The sequence below is a fragment of the Mercenaria mercenaria genome, chromosome 3 (genome assembly GCF_021730395.1).
Source record: "Mercenaria mercenaria strain notata chromosome 3, MADL_Memer_1, whole genome shotgun sequence".
Classification (NCBI taxonomy): Eukaryota; Metazoa; Mollusca; class Bivalvia; order Venerida; family Veneridae; genus Mercenaria; species Mercenaria mercenaria.
In genome coordinates, this window is record NC_069363.1 from 93,477,082 (window position 1) to 93,494,391 (window position 17,310).

The 17,310-nt window shown below is 35.1% G+C and overlaps 1 protein-coding gene across 1 annotated transcript; it reads left to right on the plus strand.

Moving 5' to 3' along the window:
* The first annotated feature begins 601 nt into the window (after positions 1-601).
* On the plus strand, positions 602-8,134 carry LOC123524007 (perlucin-like). Its single transcript, XM_045301863.2, has 5 exons — positions 602-893; positions 2,031-2,113; positions 2,729-2,819; positions 6,017-6,227; positions 8,029-8,134. The coding sequence occupies exons 1-5, from the start codon at positions 611-613 to the stop codon at positions 8,096-8,098; spliced, it is 738 nt and encodes a 245-aa protein (XP_045157798.2). The 5' UTR covers positions 602-610; the 3' UTR covers positions 8,099-8,134.
* Positions 8,135-17,310: the final 9,176 nt, after the last annotated feature.

Consider the following 17,310-nt stretch of genomic DNA (forward strand, 5'->3'; position numbering starts at 1 on the left):
GGGATAGAAATAACTGTTTTCATTAAAAAAAAAAAGTTGAATATATAAATGATGTTTGAAAATTATTTAGACATAACATTTGTGGTTAAGCGTATTCAAAAACAAATGAAAATGCCAACTCTATAAATCATCATGTTTGACCATCTACACGTTTCCGGTATTTCTGTTGGTCAAGAGACGTCACGTGCTGATTCGAAATATTCATTCTGGGTTAGTAAACATCCGTAATATTTAAACGAAATGACTGTCGTCAGATCATCTAAAAGTCGGCCAGATACAACTGTTATAATGTTTATTTGTGACAAACTACGGGATATACCACTAGCACCAGACCAGAATAAAAATGTCACGATTCATGTCATTCTTTACCCCTATTTATATCATGATAACTATATCCTAGCCCATTTCTATCCCGCACATCGCAGCTTTGGCAAATCAGTAAGCACTACGGATATTAAACTATCAATAATTCTATCACTAGATATGTCTTGATATTGGGCTGTGTGAACATATTTATCGACCCTTAATTGTATAACTAATGGTAGTTTGTCTTTACAGGTGCCCGTCATAATATTCCTATCGAACAGTTTCTGTCTTCAGCTTCAAAAAAATGTCACGTTTTGTTTATGTTATGTGCTTATTTATATTTATTAGACCAGGTTTTTCGGAAATGTTTTCTAAACATTTCAAAATCGTTCCTGGCAAAACTGTCAATGGAATGGCACCACAGTCAGGAGCAGTCACTACAGCACAGTGTATATCACAATGCCTACAAGAGAAGACATGTATAGCAGTTGTTCATCACAGTACCAGTCAAAACTGTTACTTACTGAGCTCAACTGGATCTCTGGTACAAACAAACGATCTAGGATGCACATATATATATGTTGGAGGTATTATGTATTTTTTTTCTTCGTAAAGCATTTTATTTCATGTCATAAAGCATTTAAAAATAAAATATTAGTCTTGGTGAAACACTAGGACAGAGAGCAATTATCAAAGATGGGCTTTATTGTCACAATGTCCACCATCTGGCCCAGTATCGCACAATCGAACAGGAAAACGTAGTGACTGTCCTATAGCCTCGAGCTCTTCCGACAGAACGCTTAACGATTTTAATAAATAACGGTCGAAAATGGCTATGCCCGCGGGTTTTTTTTTTTCGAAGATTAAATATAAATTTCAGTAAAGATGAGGTCATGATATATCTTGTCGTAGAAGTGTCTTGAGATTTTTTTTAAAGTCACTATTCATGAAAATGTGTGTATCCTGTGCGCAAATGCTTTTTCGTAGCGATAGGTAGAGTCACGTAACAGCTTGTATCTATGGCGACTACTTCTCTTTATGTTGTATTTACTTTTGCGAACCAAATAATTAACTCTATAGGTCTACATTCTAAACATAATCTAATTCTCGAAGACAGGAATTTCTATCCATAATTCCGAATGACTTTCTCCGGAATGCTGCCAATATCAAGGACCATCGGAAGAAATGAAGATATGAAGAAAACACTGTTCTCTTTTCCGTGTTAACATTACAATCTCATTTTATAAATCTGCTGAGAGTATAATTCTGTAGTCTCGCCAAATTGCTGACCCAACATTTGTTTGTCCATACATTTGGATCAGTTACCATTGACAAATGGACTTTGAATTAATCAATTGCAAAACGTGTCCAAGGACCTAGTGCATCAAATCTTTAACTAAGCTTTGCATACGGACGTGGACTCCGACGCCGACGCTGACGCTAGAGTGAGTAGGATAGCTGTCCATATACTTCGTTTAGTCCAGCAGGGACTTTCATTTCGTTTTTGGCATTTCTAATTGTTTGTCTATTGCTTTAATTATCTTTCTGTTGTTGTTGTTGTTTAGGGCCGCATGAAAGATTGACGTGTTTTTCAAACGAGTTTTTTTCATACTACTATTCTTTTTATTATTATAATAATTATTATTATCATCATCATCATCATCATCATCATCATCATCATCATTATTATCATAAATCGTGTAACAATGCATTTTTCATTACAGGTGGATGCATGGATGGTTGGGTAGAATATGGAGGCTCTTGTTATCTATTTAGTTATGACACATATTCATGGACTGATGCAAGAGTAAGGCCTTTTTTCTGTATTGTTAATTAAAATCGTGTTAAATCTGTTGGCACTGCTCATATTTATGAAAATTAAGAACTATAGTGTAGAATCCGCATACCTGGATAATTTAGCCAAATCTGAACTGCATGTACCACTTTCGGCACACTGCGCCAAATAATGATTGTACACAGTACTGGAACTGTATAGCGTAGAATCCGCATACCCTGATAATTCAGCGAAATCTCAACTGCATGTACTATTTTCGGCACACTGCACCAATGACTGTACTCAATACTTGAACAAATATGTTACTATTACGTTACGTAAAAGACTGTCTGCTAGATATTAATCTTTCATGCCACACATGATAACATAATAAACTTTGGACTTTGAACTCCTTGGTATCATTCAAAACCCACAATTTGATCATGATCATATGCGATAGTATGAACAGAATTTTCCTAAGTATATACTGATTTATGTTGCAACAGCAAGTTAACATATTATTGAGACAAAAAGAATAAAATAATAAATAAATAAATAAACGTTTCTTAATTTTAATTCTAAACCACTGTTAAATTATTTTGAGTCCTAAAACAATTCGCTTCAGAACGGTTTTGTCTATATTTTCAGGTGTACTGTAATAATTTCGGGGCTGAACTCGTTGAGATCGAGACGTCATCAGAAAATGTGTTCGTGCGAGAGACATTGGAATCCATTGGACGTATGTAATGTACATGTTTATCATCGGCGAGTTACATATTCACCGAATGAAATAATAATTCTTGATCACTTAAAATCTCATATTTACCTAACTCAGAAACATTTTGCATATGAAGTTCGCTCAGGGGCCACCGTGGCCGAGTGGTAAAGGTCATTTGAACCTCACCGACGTGGGTTCGAGCCTCACCCGAAGCGTTGAATTCTTCATGTGAGGAAGTCATCCAGCTGGCTTACGGAAATTCGGCGGTTCTACCCAGGGTATCCCCTCGTGATGAAATAATGCAGAGGGGCACCTGGGGTTTACCTCCACCATCAAAGCTGGAAAGTCGCCATATAACCTGTAATTGTGTCGGTGCGACGTTAAACCCAACAAAATAAAGTTCGCTCAATAATGAATTATTTTTGCAATCTTTAGATAATGGAGAGTTGCCTTTGATTTGACGCTGTTGAAGCTGTGCGGATTTTATTTTTTCATGCTGTTGACTTAAATTACTGTTTTATATTACATTCAAGATTTTTTTTGGATAAAAAATGCCGCTTATCCTAAGTATAGTTTTAGTAGAGAGGCATCCACGAAATACCTTTACCAAATTACTTTGAAAACTGGCAAACGAATTGAATATACCCCCACCAAACATGTTTGAGGGGGGTATATAGGAGTCAGTTTTGTCGCGTCCCGTCGCGTCCCGTCCCGTCCCGTTGCGTCCCGAAATCTATTATCTCAGTTATTACCAAATGGATTTGATTCAAACTTAAAATACATGTTCCACCTTATCACCCACATCATGTGACACAAGGTGCATAACTCTTGACACCAAGTTTTCATGAATTATGTCCCCTTTTACTTAGAATTTAAGGTTAATTTTGTTATATTTTCACTATATCTCGGTTATTACTAAATGAATTTGATTCAAACTTAAAATAGATGTTCCACCTCATCACCCACATCATGTGACATAAGGTGCATAACTCTGACACCATTTTTTTATGAATTATGCCCCTTTTTACTTAGAATTTAAGGTTGATTTTGATGTATTTTCACTTTATCTCAGTTACTACTGAATGGATTTGATTCAAACTTAAAATAGATGTTCCACCTCATCACCCACATCATGTGCCCACATCATGTGACACAAGGTGCATAACTCTGACACCAAGTTTTCATGAATTATGTCCCCTTTTTACTTAGAATTTAAGGTTAATTTTGTTGTATTTTCACTATATCTCAGTTATTACTAAATGGATTTGATTCAAACTTAAAATAGTTGTTCCACCTCATCACCCAGATGATGTGACATAAGATGCTTAACTCTGACATAAATTTTTTATGAATTATGTGCACTTTTACTTTAAATTTAAGGTTGATTTTGATGTATTTTCACTATATCTCAATTATTACAAAATTGATTTGATTCAAACTTAAAATAGATGTTCCACCTCATCACCCACATCATGTGACACAAGGTGCATAACACTGACACCAATTTTTCATGAATTATGCCCCTTTTTACTTAGAATTTAAGGTTAATTTTGATGTATTTTCACTATATCTCAATTACTACTGAATGGATTTGATTCAGACTTAAAATAGATGTTCCACCTCATCACCCACATCATGTGACACAAGGTGCATAACTCTGACACTATTTTTCTTGAATTGTGTCCCCTTTTACCTAGAATTTAAGGTTAATTTTGATGTATTTTCACTATATCTCATTCTGATTGGCTTAGAGCCAAAGGGAAGTAACCTTTTTTTAACCTTTGTACTGAGTTTCTTCCCCTTAAATTCCAGGAATTAGTCTATTTTTAGAAATCCTATTTTTAGATTTTCAATATTTTAGGTATTTTTCTACCTTTTTTATTATAAGTCCTATGTAAAAAGTAAAAACATTTTTCCGTGGTAACATGGGTCGGTAAGACACTTTTTTGTATTCACTTTTAGTGTATCTCTAATATTAGAGATTTAATATATTTACTAGTATAACTATACTAGTATTATACTAGTATTACTTATATGTGGAAGCCCAGGATGAAGTACTCTAAAGTATTTTTAAGATTCCTTATGGTTGCCATTCTTCTGTGACAAGACCGTATGGTGGGGGTATGAGTCACTCCTGTGACAGTTCTAGTTGATCTTGGTTTTACGGCGCACCAAAACGGTACAGGTTAAATGGCGCCAAACAAGACTACAAAACTTAGTTTTACTTAACACAAAATGAGGTATGGAAATAAAACTTTTTTACCTACTAGAATCAAAGAGATTCTAGACCCTTGTGATCCCTCTTACGTTCATGCAGTGGTAAGTTAGTTATTCCACTTATTTTCACACACACACAAGAACTGAACATGGGATGGCATATATTTTCAAAGGAGATATTTGAAGTTCTCCACATCTCCATAAAGCCATACAGGATAAGCTACCTCCTGCAATTCACTCTGCGCTCTTTGTCGACAAACACCCAAACATTCGCCACCATTCATGCCATTATAGGTGTCACAGCCTCAGCGTGCCTCACTGGCCTAGGCTTGTCCCCCACGCTTGTCCTGTCCTCCTCCCTCAACTGTGATACTCAGCTATAAAAGGTTGAACGGGATACACAAACTTAAAAAAAACTTTTCTGCAACTATTGAAAAACGTAGCAAGGTTTTTTATCCTCTGAAAGCAAGAATTTTATTACAGATCTCTGTTCCTTGAGCTAAGAATCGATGGTAACCCTAACACCTACCTCGTTTAAATGCTCAAAACGTCCAACACACTTCTCAATAAAAATAGACTGGCCGATTTATAGGCGAAAAAAGTTTTCGCGCATGTACAGTATGTGTAGGTAGCTGCACGTGGAAAGGCAGGAGTATGAAAAGGCGGGATACTTTCCGACCACCTGTCGAAGCTCTGGTGGCCACGTTTATTCTAAAAATTGGACTTTTTTTAACGTTCTTGGTATTAGGTCTCCAACATTTGTGAGAAATTATTTGAACACAATGTGAACATGTAATACTGCGTAGCCAAATTGTACTCATTTGTAAATAGTCATTTAGTTTGATGAAAAATTAAAATGTAGTATGTAATTAAACGAACACGAGTGGCTCTTAACAGGGTTTACAAATCGTTCGATGTTTCCTGAACAGGACTATAAATATGAAATTTTATTTTACTGCATATACTTCACCCTCGTCTTAATATATCAGTATTGTATTTAGATTCAAAGTACTGGATTGGTCTGAATGATCTTGACACGGAGGGGGTGTGGGTATGGACCAGCACTGGTATACAAGCTTCTTATCTTGGCTGGGAACCAACACAACCAAATAATGGTGTTATTTCGAATTGCGGAGCAATTTGGAGGATGTTCGATTATAAATGGGTTGATGAATGGTGTACCTCTCTGTTTCATCCAATTTGTGAACAGGAGTAAGTTTATAACAGACTGTATAATGAATATAAGGCAGAGGTTTCATAATGACTAGTGGCAAATTACGTATTATCTATATGCAATTTCGGCATTTTCCGGTTGTTGCGGAAAGCCACGTGCGTGTTGACCTACTATATGTCCGAAGAATGCCGAATGCCTAACGAGAATACGTAATCACACGGAAATTGCCGAGTGTAATTACGGCTCCACTACCTTAATGTCGTAATTTACTGTATCTGTATATTTCAATCTCTGAAAATGCTCTGAAAATGAGGGCGTGGTCAGTTAATTTTGCACTTTTGTCATTGAACAGGATTAGTCAAACTGAGCCTGCGGCATTTTCATGTAAGTTGTACTGAAGAAGAAGTTTCCACTTTTTCTATTTTTTGATATCAAATGTAAGTTATGAATCTCAGTAAATCCGTCTGTGAACAAAGTTAATTGCATAGATTAATCTTTGAATAAATAAGTTACATGTGAGCCGCGCCATGAGAAAACCAACATAGTGGCTTTGCGACCAGCACGGATCCAGACCAGCCTGCGCATCCGCGCAGTCTGGTCAGGATCCATGCTGTTTGCTTTCATAACCAGTTGCTATTAGAGAAACTGTTAGCGAACAGCATGCTGGTCGCAAAGCCACTATGTTGGTTTTCCCATGGCACGGCTCATGTCTCGATTATAGTTCTTAAAGCCAGGTTTCATTGCGAAAATTTCAGTGCAACTTGTATCGTCAAATATGTAGACTTTAACATTACTAGTTTGCATCGTCAAATCTGTAAACTGAGCAATTACAAGCTTGCATCGTAAAAACTGTTAACTGTAAAATTACCAGTTTGTATATTCAAATCTTTAAATTGTACAATTACTAGCTTGCATCGTCAAATCTGTGAACTGTGAAATTACCAGCACGTATACGGTATTGACAAATCTGCGAACTGTACAATTACTAGCTTGCATCGTCAAATAATCTTTGAAATATAAAATTTTCAGCGTGCATTGTAAAATCTGTGAACAGTAAAACTGCACAGTTCACAGATTTGACGATACACGCTAAAGTAATTTGAGCCTGTACTGAGAGTATGGCCACTGAGTTATACGTTTACAGACTAGTTTCCAGTTGCTAGTAAGTAACACGTGATCACAGATTTTTCCTCCACCATAATCAATTGAAAGTTTCCTATAAATAACGACTTAAAACACATCAAAATATAAAAAAAGTTACCAGTACCATTAAGTTTGAAACAGACCATATTTACTGGTTATGAACACATTGTCAAAACAAGTCAGGAAAGTTTCTCTTAAGTGCTGCGTAACCATGAACTGTTCGCGCTATGATATTTGTTACTAGAACATTTTAGAAAATTATAAGGTAAGACCTAGTAAACTTTGGTTTAAGCTGATTGTGAATTAAGGTAATGGACCGTTTATGCATTCTATGTATGCGATTTCGGCATACCCGGAAAAATAATTTTCTGCTCTGGCCGAAGGATGCCGAAATCGCATTCGGAAGATACGAAATCTCACGGAAATTGCCGATCGTCATATAGGCCCATTACCTTAAAGAAAAGAAAGAAACTAACGAAATGCTTGCTAGCAAAATATTTTCTAGAAATAGCCACAAAATAAAGGATTTTTTTCAGTTGAATCAACTTCATGTTTTCAATACACTTTTTAGTACTTATATTTGTAAAAAAACATAATTATTAGATAGAACATAGCACGTGCATAACTTAAATTAATACACTCAAAATCAGTTATACGTTGCCAGAATATATTTATAATATGTTATTTCTGTTGCAGCGCCACAAGCACTAATAGACAAGCAGAACTAGACCTTGAGCTGACAACAACCATCTATCCTTCCGTCTAGTGATATTTCTACGCTATGATTTTCTTAAAGAATATAATATGAGCTATCATTCAAGAAATTCTGCCATCTGGCAGTCGGGTTCTTTTTACGTTGCAGCCTACTGTATACGTTACCATTAATAATTTCTAGAAAATACTGACTGGCACTACAGTTACCCATAAATGGTTTACTAGCTACACCATATGTCAATATATGAAGATAGAATATACAGATTTATATTTTGCAGATAAAATTGACACTTATAGGCATGCGCTTTACGTTATCAAATGTACGTTACCAAAAATTGTAACGAAAATGGAAAATATAACTATGTGATTTTATATTTTATTAGAAGTGTCTATGTCAAAAGTGTTTTAAAAAGAGGTTGTGGTTATAACAGATAAGAGCTTGACATAATTTTATCGATTGTGAAATATTTCTGATTATTACGAAAAAATAAGCGATAATGTATAGTAAAGAAGATAAAATAATATACTGTTGACAATATGAGTTTCAAATTTATAACAATTGTTTTTTGTTGTTTTAAAAAGTCGAGAAATATTTGGGATATGGTTAACTATTTTGTTTAAACAGATATGTAACATGAACAAATTGTAAATCTATGTAACGAAAATTACTAATTATATAAATTATATACAGTTTTCTAACAAGATTAACAAAAAATAAATTTTCATGTGAAATGAAACTGATTTCATTGAGTGGAAAATGAAATGAATTGAAATAAAATGAAATAAATAAGTAAATAAATTACAAATGTTTGAAATGATTTGCAGAGAGTGCGTGCTCAAACTTGCTTCATATATATGGCACCTTCGAATTATTCAATCAATGATAATGTTACAGTCCAGCAGATGATAAAAACGTCAGTAGATGCAAGTAATCAAGTTAGCCAGAAATATACTATAGTGACATGTGACTCGGCTGTTGCTAAGAAGGCATATTCTTTATTTCTGCAGTCTAGAGATGGACTTGGTAACATTATTGTTAGAATGGGTGTGTTTCACATAATCTACTCTATATTTGGGCCTTTAGGAAAATTAAAGAAGGGCAATGGTCTTGCAGAACTTGCAACAGAATAATGAATTTGTTCTAGTGGTTCACTTGATGAAGAATTACCACGTAAACGTTACAATCATACCCTAAATGTAAACAGGACTGCAATGGAAGTTCTTGAGCGTTTGCTTCTATGCAAGTTTGAAGAGACAGAACCCCCCATCAAGGAAAGCATTTAAGAAGACAGTAATATTACAGAAACGGACTGAAAGCCCATGCAAAGAAAAGGTCTTTGAAATAATAACTCTCCTGAGAGTATTTCAAAACACATGAGCAGTTCAAATCAGAAATCAGAAAGGGTGAAAGTGGCAAAACTGCTCAATTTTGGTTAGTGTATGTAGACATAATTCATATGATACTGTTGCTCATCAAAGCAACACAGTTTTATGCTTTTGATTTACATATGTCATCTCTGTACATTTCAAGGGGAAATGTGTTAGCTGATTCGTTTTCTTTTCCGTCGCGGCAAGCGAAAACAGTGAACAGTAGAGTAAAATTAAACCATTTTTATATATATGCATCGAAAACATGGTAACGTACATCAAATTCAAATATAACATAAGTCGGTATATCATAATCCGTTCTATTTTACATCTTAATTCTATTATTGTGGACTAACACTATAAAAACGTTTTATCTACTTTACAAGCTGCATGTCTTTCAAACTGTGCTCTTTGTTCTTCGCATTTGACCGCAATAATTATGCCCGCTACCTCCTCGTTTACCTGTTAACATTGATAAATATTGATCCAGGAGCAGAAGAGCTACTCTGAAGTAATGATTTTAGTGTTTCTAGGTCTTCTGTACCGGCATTGAGAAATGCTGTAGATATTACTACAGAGCAGACAATTAACAGATATGCAAAGTCTGAGGTTGGCATACTTGGTTTCAGTAGAAACTATGCTGCATATTTCCATTGGTGCATGACCCGTCATTACAGAGCCAGGTATGTTGAAGCAACACTTCAGAATGCAGACATACATAGAGAAAACCTGTCCGAAGTATAACCTGCTCAGATAGGCTTGAGTGAAGAAGAAGTTAACATGGTTTATGATGGCATAGAATCCTTCACGAACCTATTCCAGGCTAAAAAATAAAACAACAAAGATAAAATTTACTCTGTGTCGTCTGGTATTCATGCGAAAGCAGAAATCGCTCATGACCTTAAGGCAACTGAAATAGGTGAAGAGACAACGGATGGATTATCAAAAGAAGATTGATTGAAAAACCAGTTCCTTTCCAAGACCCCATTAAGAGAAGAAAACTTAATATATTTGAAACAGCTGAAGTTAAAAGGAAAGTAACCAATTCCCAAAACAAAATACTACAGATAAGAGCAGAAGGTAACGTGTATGACAGTTGGTACTTTTATCTGTTCAGTACAACATAGATCTAGAATTGACACTTTCTTTTCCTCTAGGACCTGTCACCTGACCGTTATAGCTACTGCCACTGGAATGCCAATGAAAACAGAAAAGTCAAAACTACTTCACTCTGTAGAGGCTGCAGCCATCAAAACAAAAGAAGATGGCATTGTTTTTTGATTGACAGTAACGCCCTGCTTCAAAGCTTAGTAACCATCCCTGCAACATTCCAAGACGTAGCCGAAGCTGTGTTCATTCAACTACCTAAGACCGCTCGTGTCGATTTTGTAACTGACACTCACAGCCCTCAGTCGATCAAATCATATCAGCGTGGAAGACGTGGATCTGCTCCAAAATTCTTACTTGTCAGGAGTGAAAACCAAAGTACCATGTGACTGAAAAGCATTCATGTCAAATAGTGAAAACAATATCTTCAAAAACACGAGAGACTGTTTTATTTTACACTGAAACAGGCAATAAGAGAGACGCCATTTAAATGCTCACAACATCTTTATAAGCAAAGGAGAAAGAATCCGCTCAATTTTGCCTGCAATACTCTTGTCTGACTGGTTGACACAACCAGTGCTTTTGTGCTTTTGTGCTTTTGTTCGCACAGGGAAAGTAACACCCCATCAAATTATTAGAAAAAAACAACAGGTGTATGTTGCAACATTAGCAGAAGTAGTTCATACACATCACTGATCAGATGGATTGAAGAATACAATAGCATCAACAAACTTATATATGAAATGTTTCTTGCAAAGTATCAAGTACGTGCTGGCAATGTCCCGAGTTCATATAATGGTATGGACATGAGTCTAGCTGAAATTGTGACACATCGGCATATGTGACTGATGCTTCTGATGATGACTATGAAGAAGTAGAGATGACCAATATAACAGACAGTGGTTAGGACGACTTAGATGACTAAACCCCGCAACTTAGTTGTTTCTCAATGTTGGTACAATTTAGTAACGTATCATAACGTAGGTAACAATGTCAGTGCTGTGCTATAAGCATTTTTATATCAAAATAGTTCGAACTTGATAAGACACTTGCATTATCTAAGCTTGAACATAATTATAAGGATTACATAAACAATCTATTGACTGAGAAATGAAAATATTATATCGTAAATTTTAGTAACGCATATAATAATGGTAACGTACTTGTTCTTAAAACTGTTTAACAATAAATTCTTCAATGCAAATGTATTGTGTATCTGAAAATACTATACTTTAGACATATCTGATATTTTCTGACAATTAAACCTATTGAATTAATTGATACGAGTATTTTTACAAACTATAATGGTAACGTAAATTACAAAATGAATTGATCGATTTAGAGAACAACACTAAGCGTGAACATTGACAACAGCATATTCTGCATATCACTGAACCCACTTGCTAATGATTTTGGTTGTTTCTACCATATAAATCACCACATTCCAGTTTTATCATTTATAAATTAATTTTTAAGGTAACGTCAATAACAGGCTGTAACTCATACAGAACCCGCTTGCCAGATGGCAGAATTCAGAAATATGATCTACATACAAGGGGCTTCAAAAATAATGGGGTCTACAAAAATCCCAAGAGGGGGGAGGGTTTCACCTTCCAGCTCTAGGCCTAAACGCTCGTAGACGACAACTACATAACAGGATAAATTCAGTCCATAGCAGGATTTATATTACATACTTTTCAGTAAATACATACAGGGAAAAAGTGCAAAAAAGCAAAAATGTACTTTGCTTGTGAGTTTTACATATAGAGTCTACAGGATACATCTTGTTTCAAGACATGAGAAAAACTTCAGGTGATGCATGTATTGCAAATTTTCGAAATCTCTGAAATGATATTAACTTTCTATAATCAAGCCCTTTTTATATGTATTTTTGATACTTTTATTTCAGTAATTGTTATAACTATCATCATCATCATCATTCTTGTAGTGGTCGAAAATTAAACTCATTTAAAGGGATGCACATGCAAAACACTGGACGAAAAATAGAATCCTTCAAGTGATAGAAAGATGAATGGCATTGATATAAGTAGTTAAAAAAGAACTATTGGTTCTTCCGTTGTGTTGACCTCGAACGTGTGTTTGCTAATTCTGACCTATGTATGACAGGTTTGAATAACACTTGAGCATTGCTATAAAAGAGCAATCCTCTACATTTTTTTCAGATGACCTATTTTTACCATTAACAAAATAAAAGCGTCATTTATTAATTTAGCGATACGTCACATTATTTCGCGACTTCACATATAGTCATAAGCCAGTGATTATAGCAAGATTCAATATGTTAAAACGAACTCTTTCTGTTGCTTTTAATTGACTGTGAAAAATAATATAATAAATTTTGATTCTGTTTCATTACAAACTACTTTTAAACAATCATGGTAATCTTATTTCCACAGTTATTTAAGAAATAATTAGTTCCCAAACATGGTTTATCGTAGAATAACCCGAGTTTTGAGTTCTTATGCGTAAGAATATATCACGAAGGCCGTAGGCCTGAGTGATATATTGTTTCGCATAAAAACGAAAAATTCGGGTTATTCTACAATAAATCACACTTGGGAACTTATTATTTCGATTCTAACACGACAAACTATTATCAAAAGTGTTAGAAAAATGGTAATTACTTTTTACGACCGTGCTACGCGCCTGGATCGGATGACGTCAAATGTTGCACGCGAGTGGTAGATTTTGCTCTACATGTATGTAGGTTATTTACTGGTCGTGTTAGAATGGATGCTATAGTATTTAACTGTGATGACGTCAGTATGTGACGTTTAAGAATACAAAAGATTTTTTGTGTGTCGGCATGACATATAGAGGATAATTGTTTCAGTGCAAGATCGAAATATATTTTGCTGAGTGAACACTATAATGCAATATTTTCATGAGTGGCGCAGCCACGAGTAAAAATGAAAATTGTGGTGTTCACGAGTGAAATATAGATTCTATTTCGATCTTACACTGAAATAAAAAAAAATCTATTTATTTTAAATGCGTTTATATAAATTTCCTCTAATGGTTTTAATAACCAAATTATATCAAGTTTGTCCGCGCAACGTCACATGCATGGCATCATGACGTCATTTTGTCGTGACGTCAGGATGTCTTTGTAGAAAAACTGTAAATAGTTCTTTTACGTTTCCTGATTTCTGTTACATTTTATTATGATAGAATGTATATATTTATAATCCTGTTAGTATTTCTGTACATCTTATATCGTTACTGAAGTATATTTTGCAAAGAATTTTCTATTATTTATAATTCATATTTTTTCGCATTCAAGTGTAGTTCCGTACTAGTGAAAAATAAAAATGAGATAAATTTCAGTATTTAACTGAAGGGAATAAAATAAATACAAATAACACAAGCTATGAAGGTAAAGACTAGTAAAAGTATAAAAATCCACCATCTATTTGATATCCTACTGTATTACTTATTTTCGCCGCCAAATAGGTAATAATTGAGGTGTTTTATTGAACGACGATTTGTCACGTAGTGTTGCAACTTCACATATTGTCAGTCAGCGGTTTTACAAACAACTTTATTCAATAAAATGACTTTTTTCGTCATATGACCAGGACTGTTTCATTGAAATACCCGATAGTCCATTTAAGTATTTATTTTGATATTATGCTGGATAGACTTTATCAATTAACCGTTTAATTAATTGTCTTCTCATGATTGATAATATATATATGTATTTATATTTTGTGCGTTTTCATCATCGCAGTTTCGTAATTTCGACTTTCATCGTCGTATTTTCAAGTTTTCACCATCAAAAGTTCGTCTTTCATCACCGTATTTATTGAATAATTCAAGACTACTTGTCCAAAGAAAAGATGAATAGGTGTTCAGACTTTTAACAAGAAAGTAATTAAAAAAGTGTTTCATACCATGACATCAGAAATGAATTTCAAAGATTCTCTTGAAACTAGTTGGATAGAGAAAAATGTAAACAAAAAAACTGTTTCTCAAATTTATGTCTAAAACGTATTTGTTTTGTTTGTTTTGGGTTTAACGCCGTTTTTCAACAGTATGTCCGTTATGTTGATCTAACCAGCATTCCTGGATTCTGTACCAGTACAAACCTGTTCGCCACAATTAACCGCCAACTTCCCCACATGAAGCAGAGGTGGAGGACGAATGATTTCAGACACATTGTCTTTTGTCAATTTGTCACGGAGAGCTTACGCCCCGCCCAGGGATCGAACTGGTGGCTCACGTTCGGCGCTCCCCCTACTGGGCTAAGCGGACGGGCATAAAAAAACTCATTTAGATGGAAAGGATCTAAATAGGAAAATAATTAACAGTATATTTTGATTCTTTCATGAGACTTCATTGCCATTTTCTTATCGTTTAACTCAAGCAAAATACTTAACCAATCATCATGAAACTGACGCAGTATATATGTTATATACTTGCACAAGGTATTATGTTAGAAGGTATTTATATATTAGCCAGAATGGCCATGTGTGACATGTAGAAGCAATGTTAATAAAAGTTCAATAGAATATTTATGTCAACATGATGAAACTTAAAACCTGTTTGGTAACTGCTCACAGTTGACAAGCTATTGACCTTAAGAAGTAAAAAGGCAGAGTTTAAAGTACCTTTTGAAAAGAATTTTACTTTTTCCAACTTAATCTACAAATGTTGTGACTGCTTTTAAGTGTCAACCTTTTTTGAACTTGGTCTTGGTATCTTGGCCCTGGTTTAAAGCTTCGGAAATACAAACGTACAATATACACAGTTTTTGCCGAGTTCTTGTCCAGCCAACTTGCGGTGAACTCGTCATAGTTGTCAAAATGGCTGTTCAGCATATATAATATTGTTTGCTCCTTAGTGTGTCCATAGGATCTTGTCCGGACAAGAACTTGGACATATATGGAGAACCTTCCTTTAATTACAAGAGAGTCATGTCCGAACAAGATTGTGTCGCGACCAAGACCGCGGTCATTATTTTGGGACAAGGTCAAATCAGGGGATCAAAAGTTTGGTCAGATATTGTTTGGAGATTGATATGCACAGAAAAATACATAAGGACTTTTATAAATATATGAGCCGTGCCATGAGAAAACCAACATAGTGGGTTTGCGACTAGCATGGATCCAGACCAGCCTGCGCATCCGCGCAGTCTGGTCAGGATCCATGCTGTTCGCTAACAGTTTCTCCAATTCCAATAGGCTTTAAAACCGAACAGCATGGATCCTGATCAGACTGCGCGGATCCGCAGGCTTGTCTGGATCCATGCTGGTCGCAAACCCACTATGTTGGTTTTCTCATGGCACGGCTCAATTATCTGTTCCAGTGTAGGCGATTTTGAAAGCTTTTTTTCCTGTTCCGGGTCACTTTGATATATATGTTTAAAAGTTGACAAAATCTAACTGGTTTTGCTGGATATTATTTGATTTGTAATCATAAATTATATAAAAAATAGCACATGATAAATTGTGTCATTTGTAAAAAGTGCCACCTGAATTAACGACAGTTAATGATTAACGTTTCATTGCATTTTAAAGGTATACAGTATTTTCTCTGAATCTGTAAGCTATAATAACGTTAGATAAACAGATTTAACTATAGACTGAGGTACCGGAGTGACAAGGCATCTAAACTGGAGAGTATTAATAGCAATTTTCACACTACATTGGCCGTGGCTGTAGCTCAAACGGGCAATATCTAAGTTGGTTGTCAACAAATAACGGGCTTGACATTATTTTACATTGGACATTAACAGTTTACCCTAATACCTAAGAGCTTTCTTTTTCATACATTGTAAACTTTTGTAAGATAAATTCTACTGTGTTAAGGTAAATGATAAGGGGCAATGATGACCATCTTACTTTCCACATGATCTTCAAATGTCAAAGAAAGTGGCTTTTTGTGTTTCATAAAATTAAGTACAAATGTGTTTTGATAAGGTATGCATATGGTTTACTGGGTTCACAGAAGCAGACAAAGCATAACTGAAAGTCGAATACTTCAAAAAGACACGGAAATCAATGCCACATCTTTAAAGCAGTTGACGTTTGGACTTACAACCAACACACATACGCACGCACGCATGCAAGAACACAAGATATACAGATAATGAGGAGGAAACGAACAAACAAGAACCGCCATTAGGGCACCGCCTTGGACAGACCAGTGGCAAAAACACGACTCGGTAGCTTAAACCGCTTTAAGTTGCACAGCTATCCCCATTCTTAACCCCCACCATGTTCTGACGTCACAGAATAGTGTAAATAAAAATAATTACCAGTTAAGTCCCTACGTCCGGTAATGGCAACATAGAAGAAATGACATATAAAGTGCAAAACAATGCTCTTGTAAATTTATAAAAAGCAAACCGTAAGAACAAAAACGCATGTATAATCATGCAATGTATTTATAGGATACAGAGCGTAGACAGTTCAATCCAAGTGGGATTTATAAACTGCAGATCATGGCGTCCTCTACTTGTTCCTCAGACACACTCAAAGAGGAATCCGTAGCGAGTTGAACACTAAACATGCTGTATGTCTTAAAACAGCCATGTCATAATTGATTTTGATAAAACGTTGTATAACTTCACACAAATAGAGTTGGAAAATTGCAGTAAAGTTCAGGTCTCACATACCTTCTCACAGAAGTGCCTCTACATTACTATTTGATGTCTAGATCAAATCTGGATTACAGGCAAAATGTAGCAAACATTTTACACATTTAAAAGAACGGTAGACCTGCTGAAGAAGTTTATTTGTTATAAATTATATTGATTACGTTCAA

Bases quoted from the DNA above. Each gene is read 5' to 3' on its own strand.
- LOC123524007 (XM_045301863.2), top strand. From the start codon at position 611: ATGTCACGTTTTGTTTATGTTATGTGCTTATTTATATTTATTAGACCA. The intron at 2,114-2,728 runs GTAAGGCCTTTT...CTATATTTTCAG, and splicing joins ATTCATGGACTGATGCAAGA to GTGTACTGTAATAATTTCGG. The intron at 6,228-8,028 runs GTAAGTTTATAA...TTTCTGTTGCAG, and splicing joins CATCCAATTTGTGAACAGGA to CGCCACAAGCACTAATAGAC.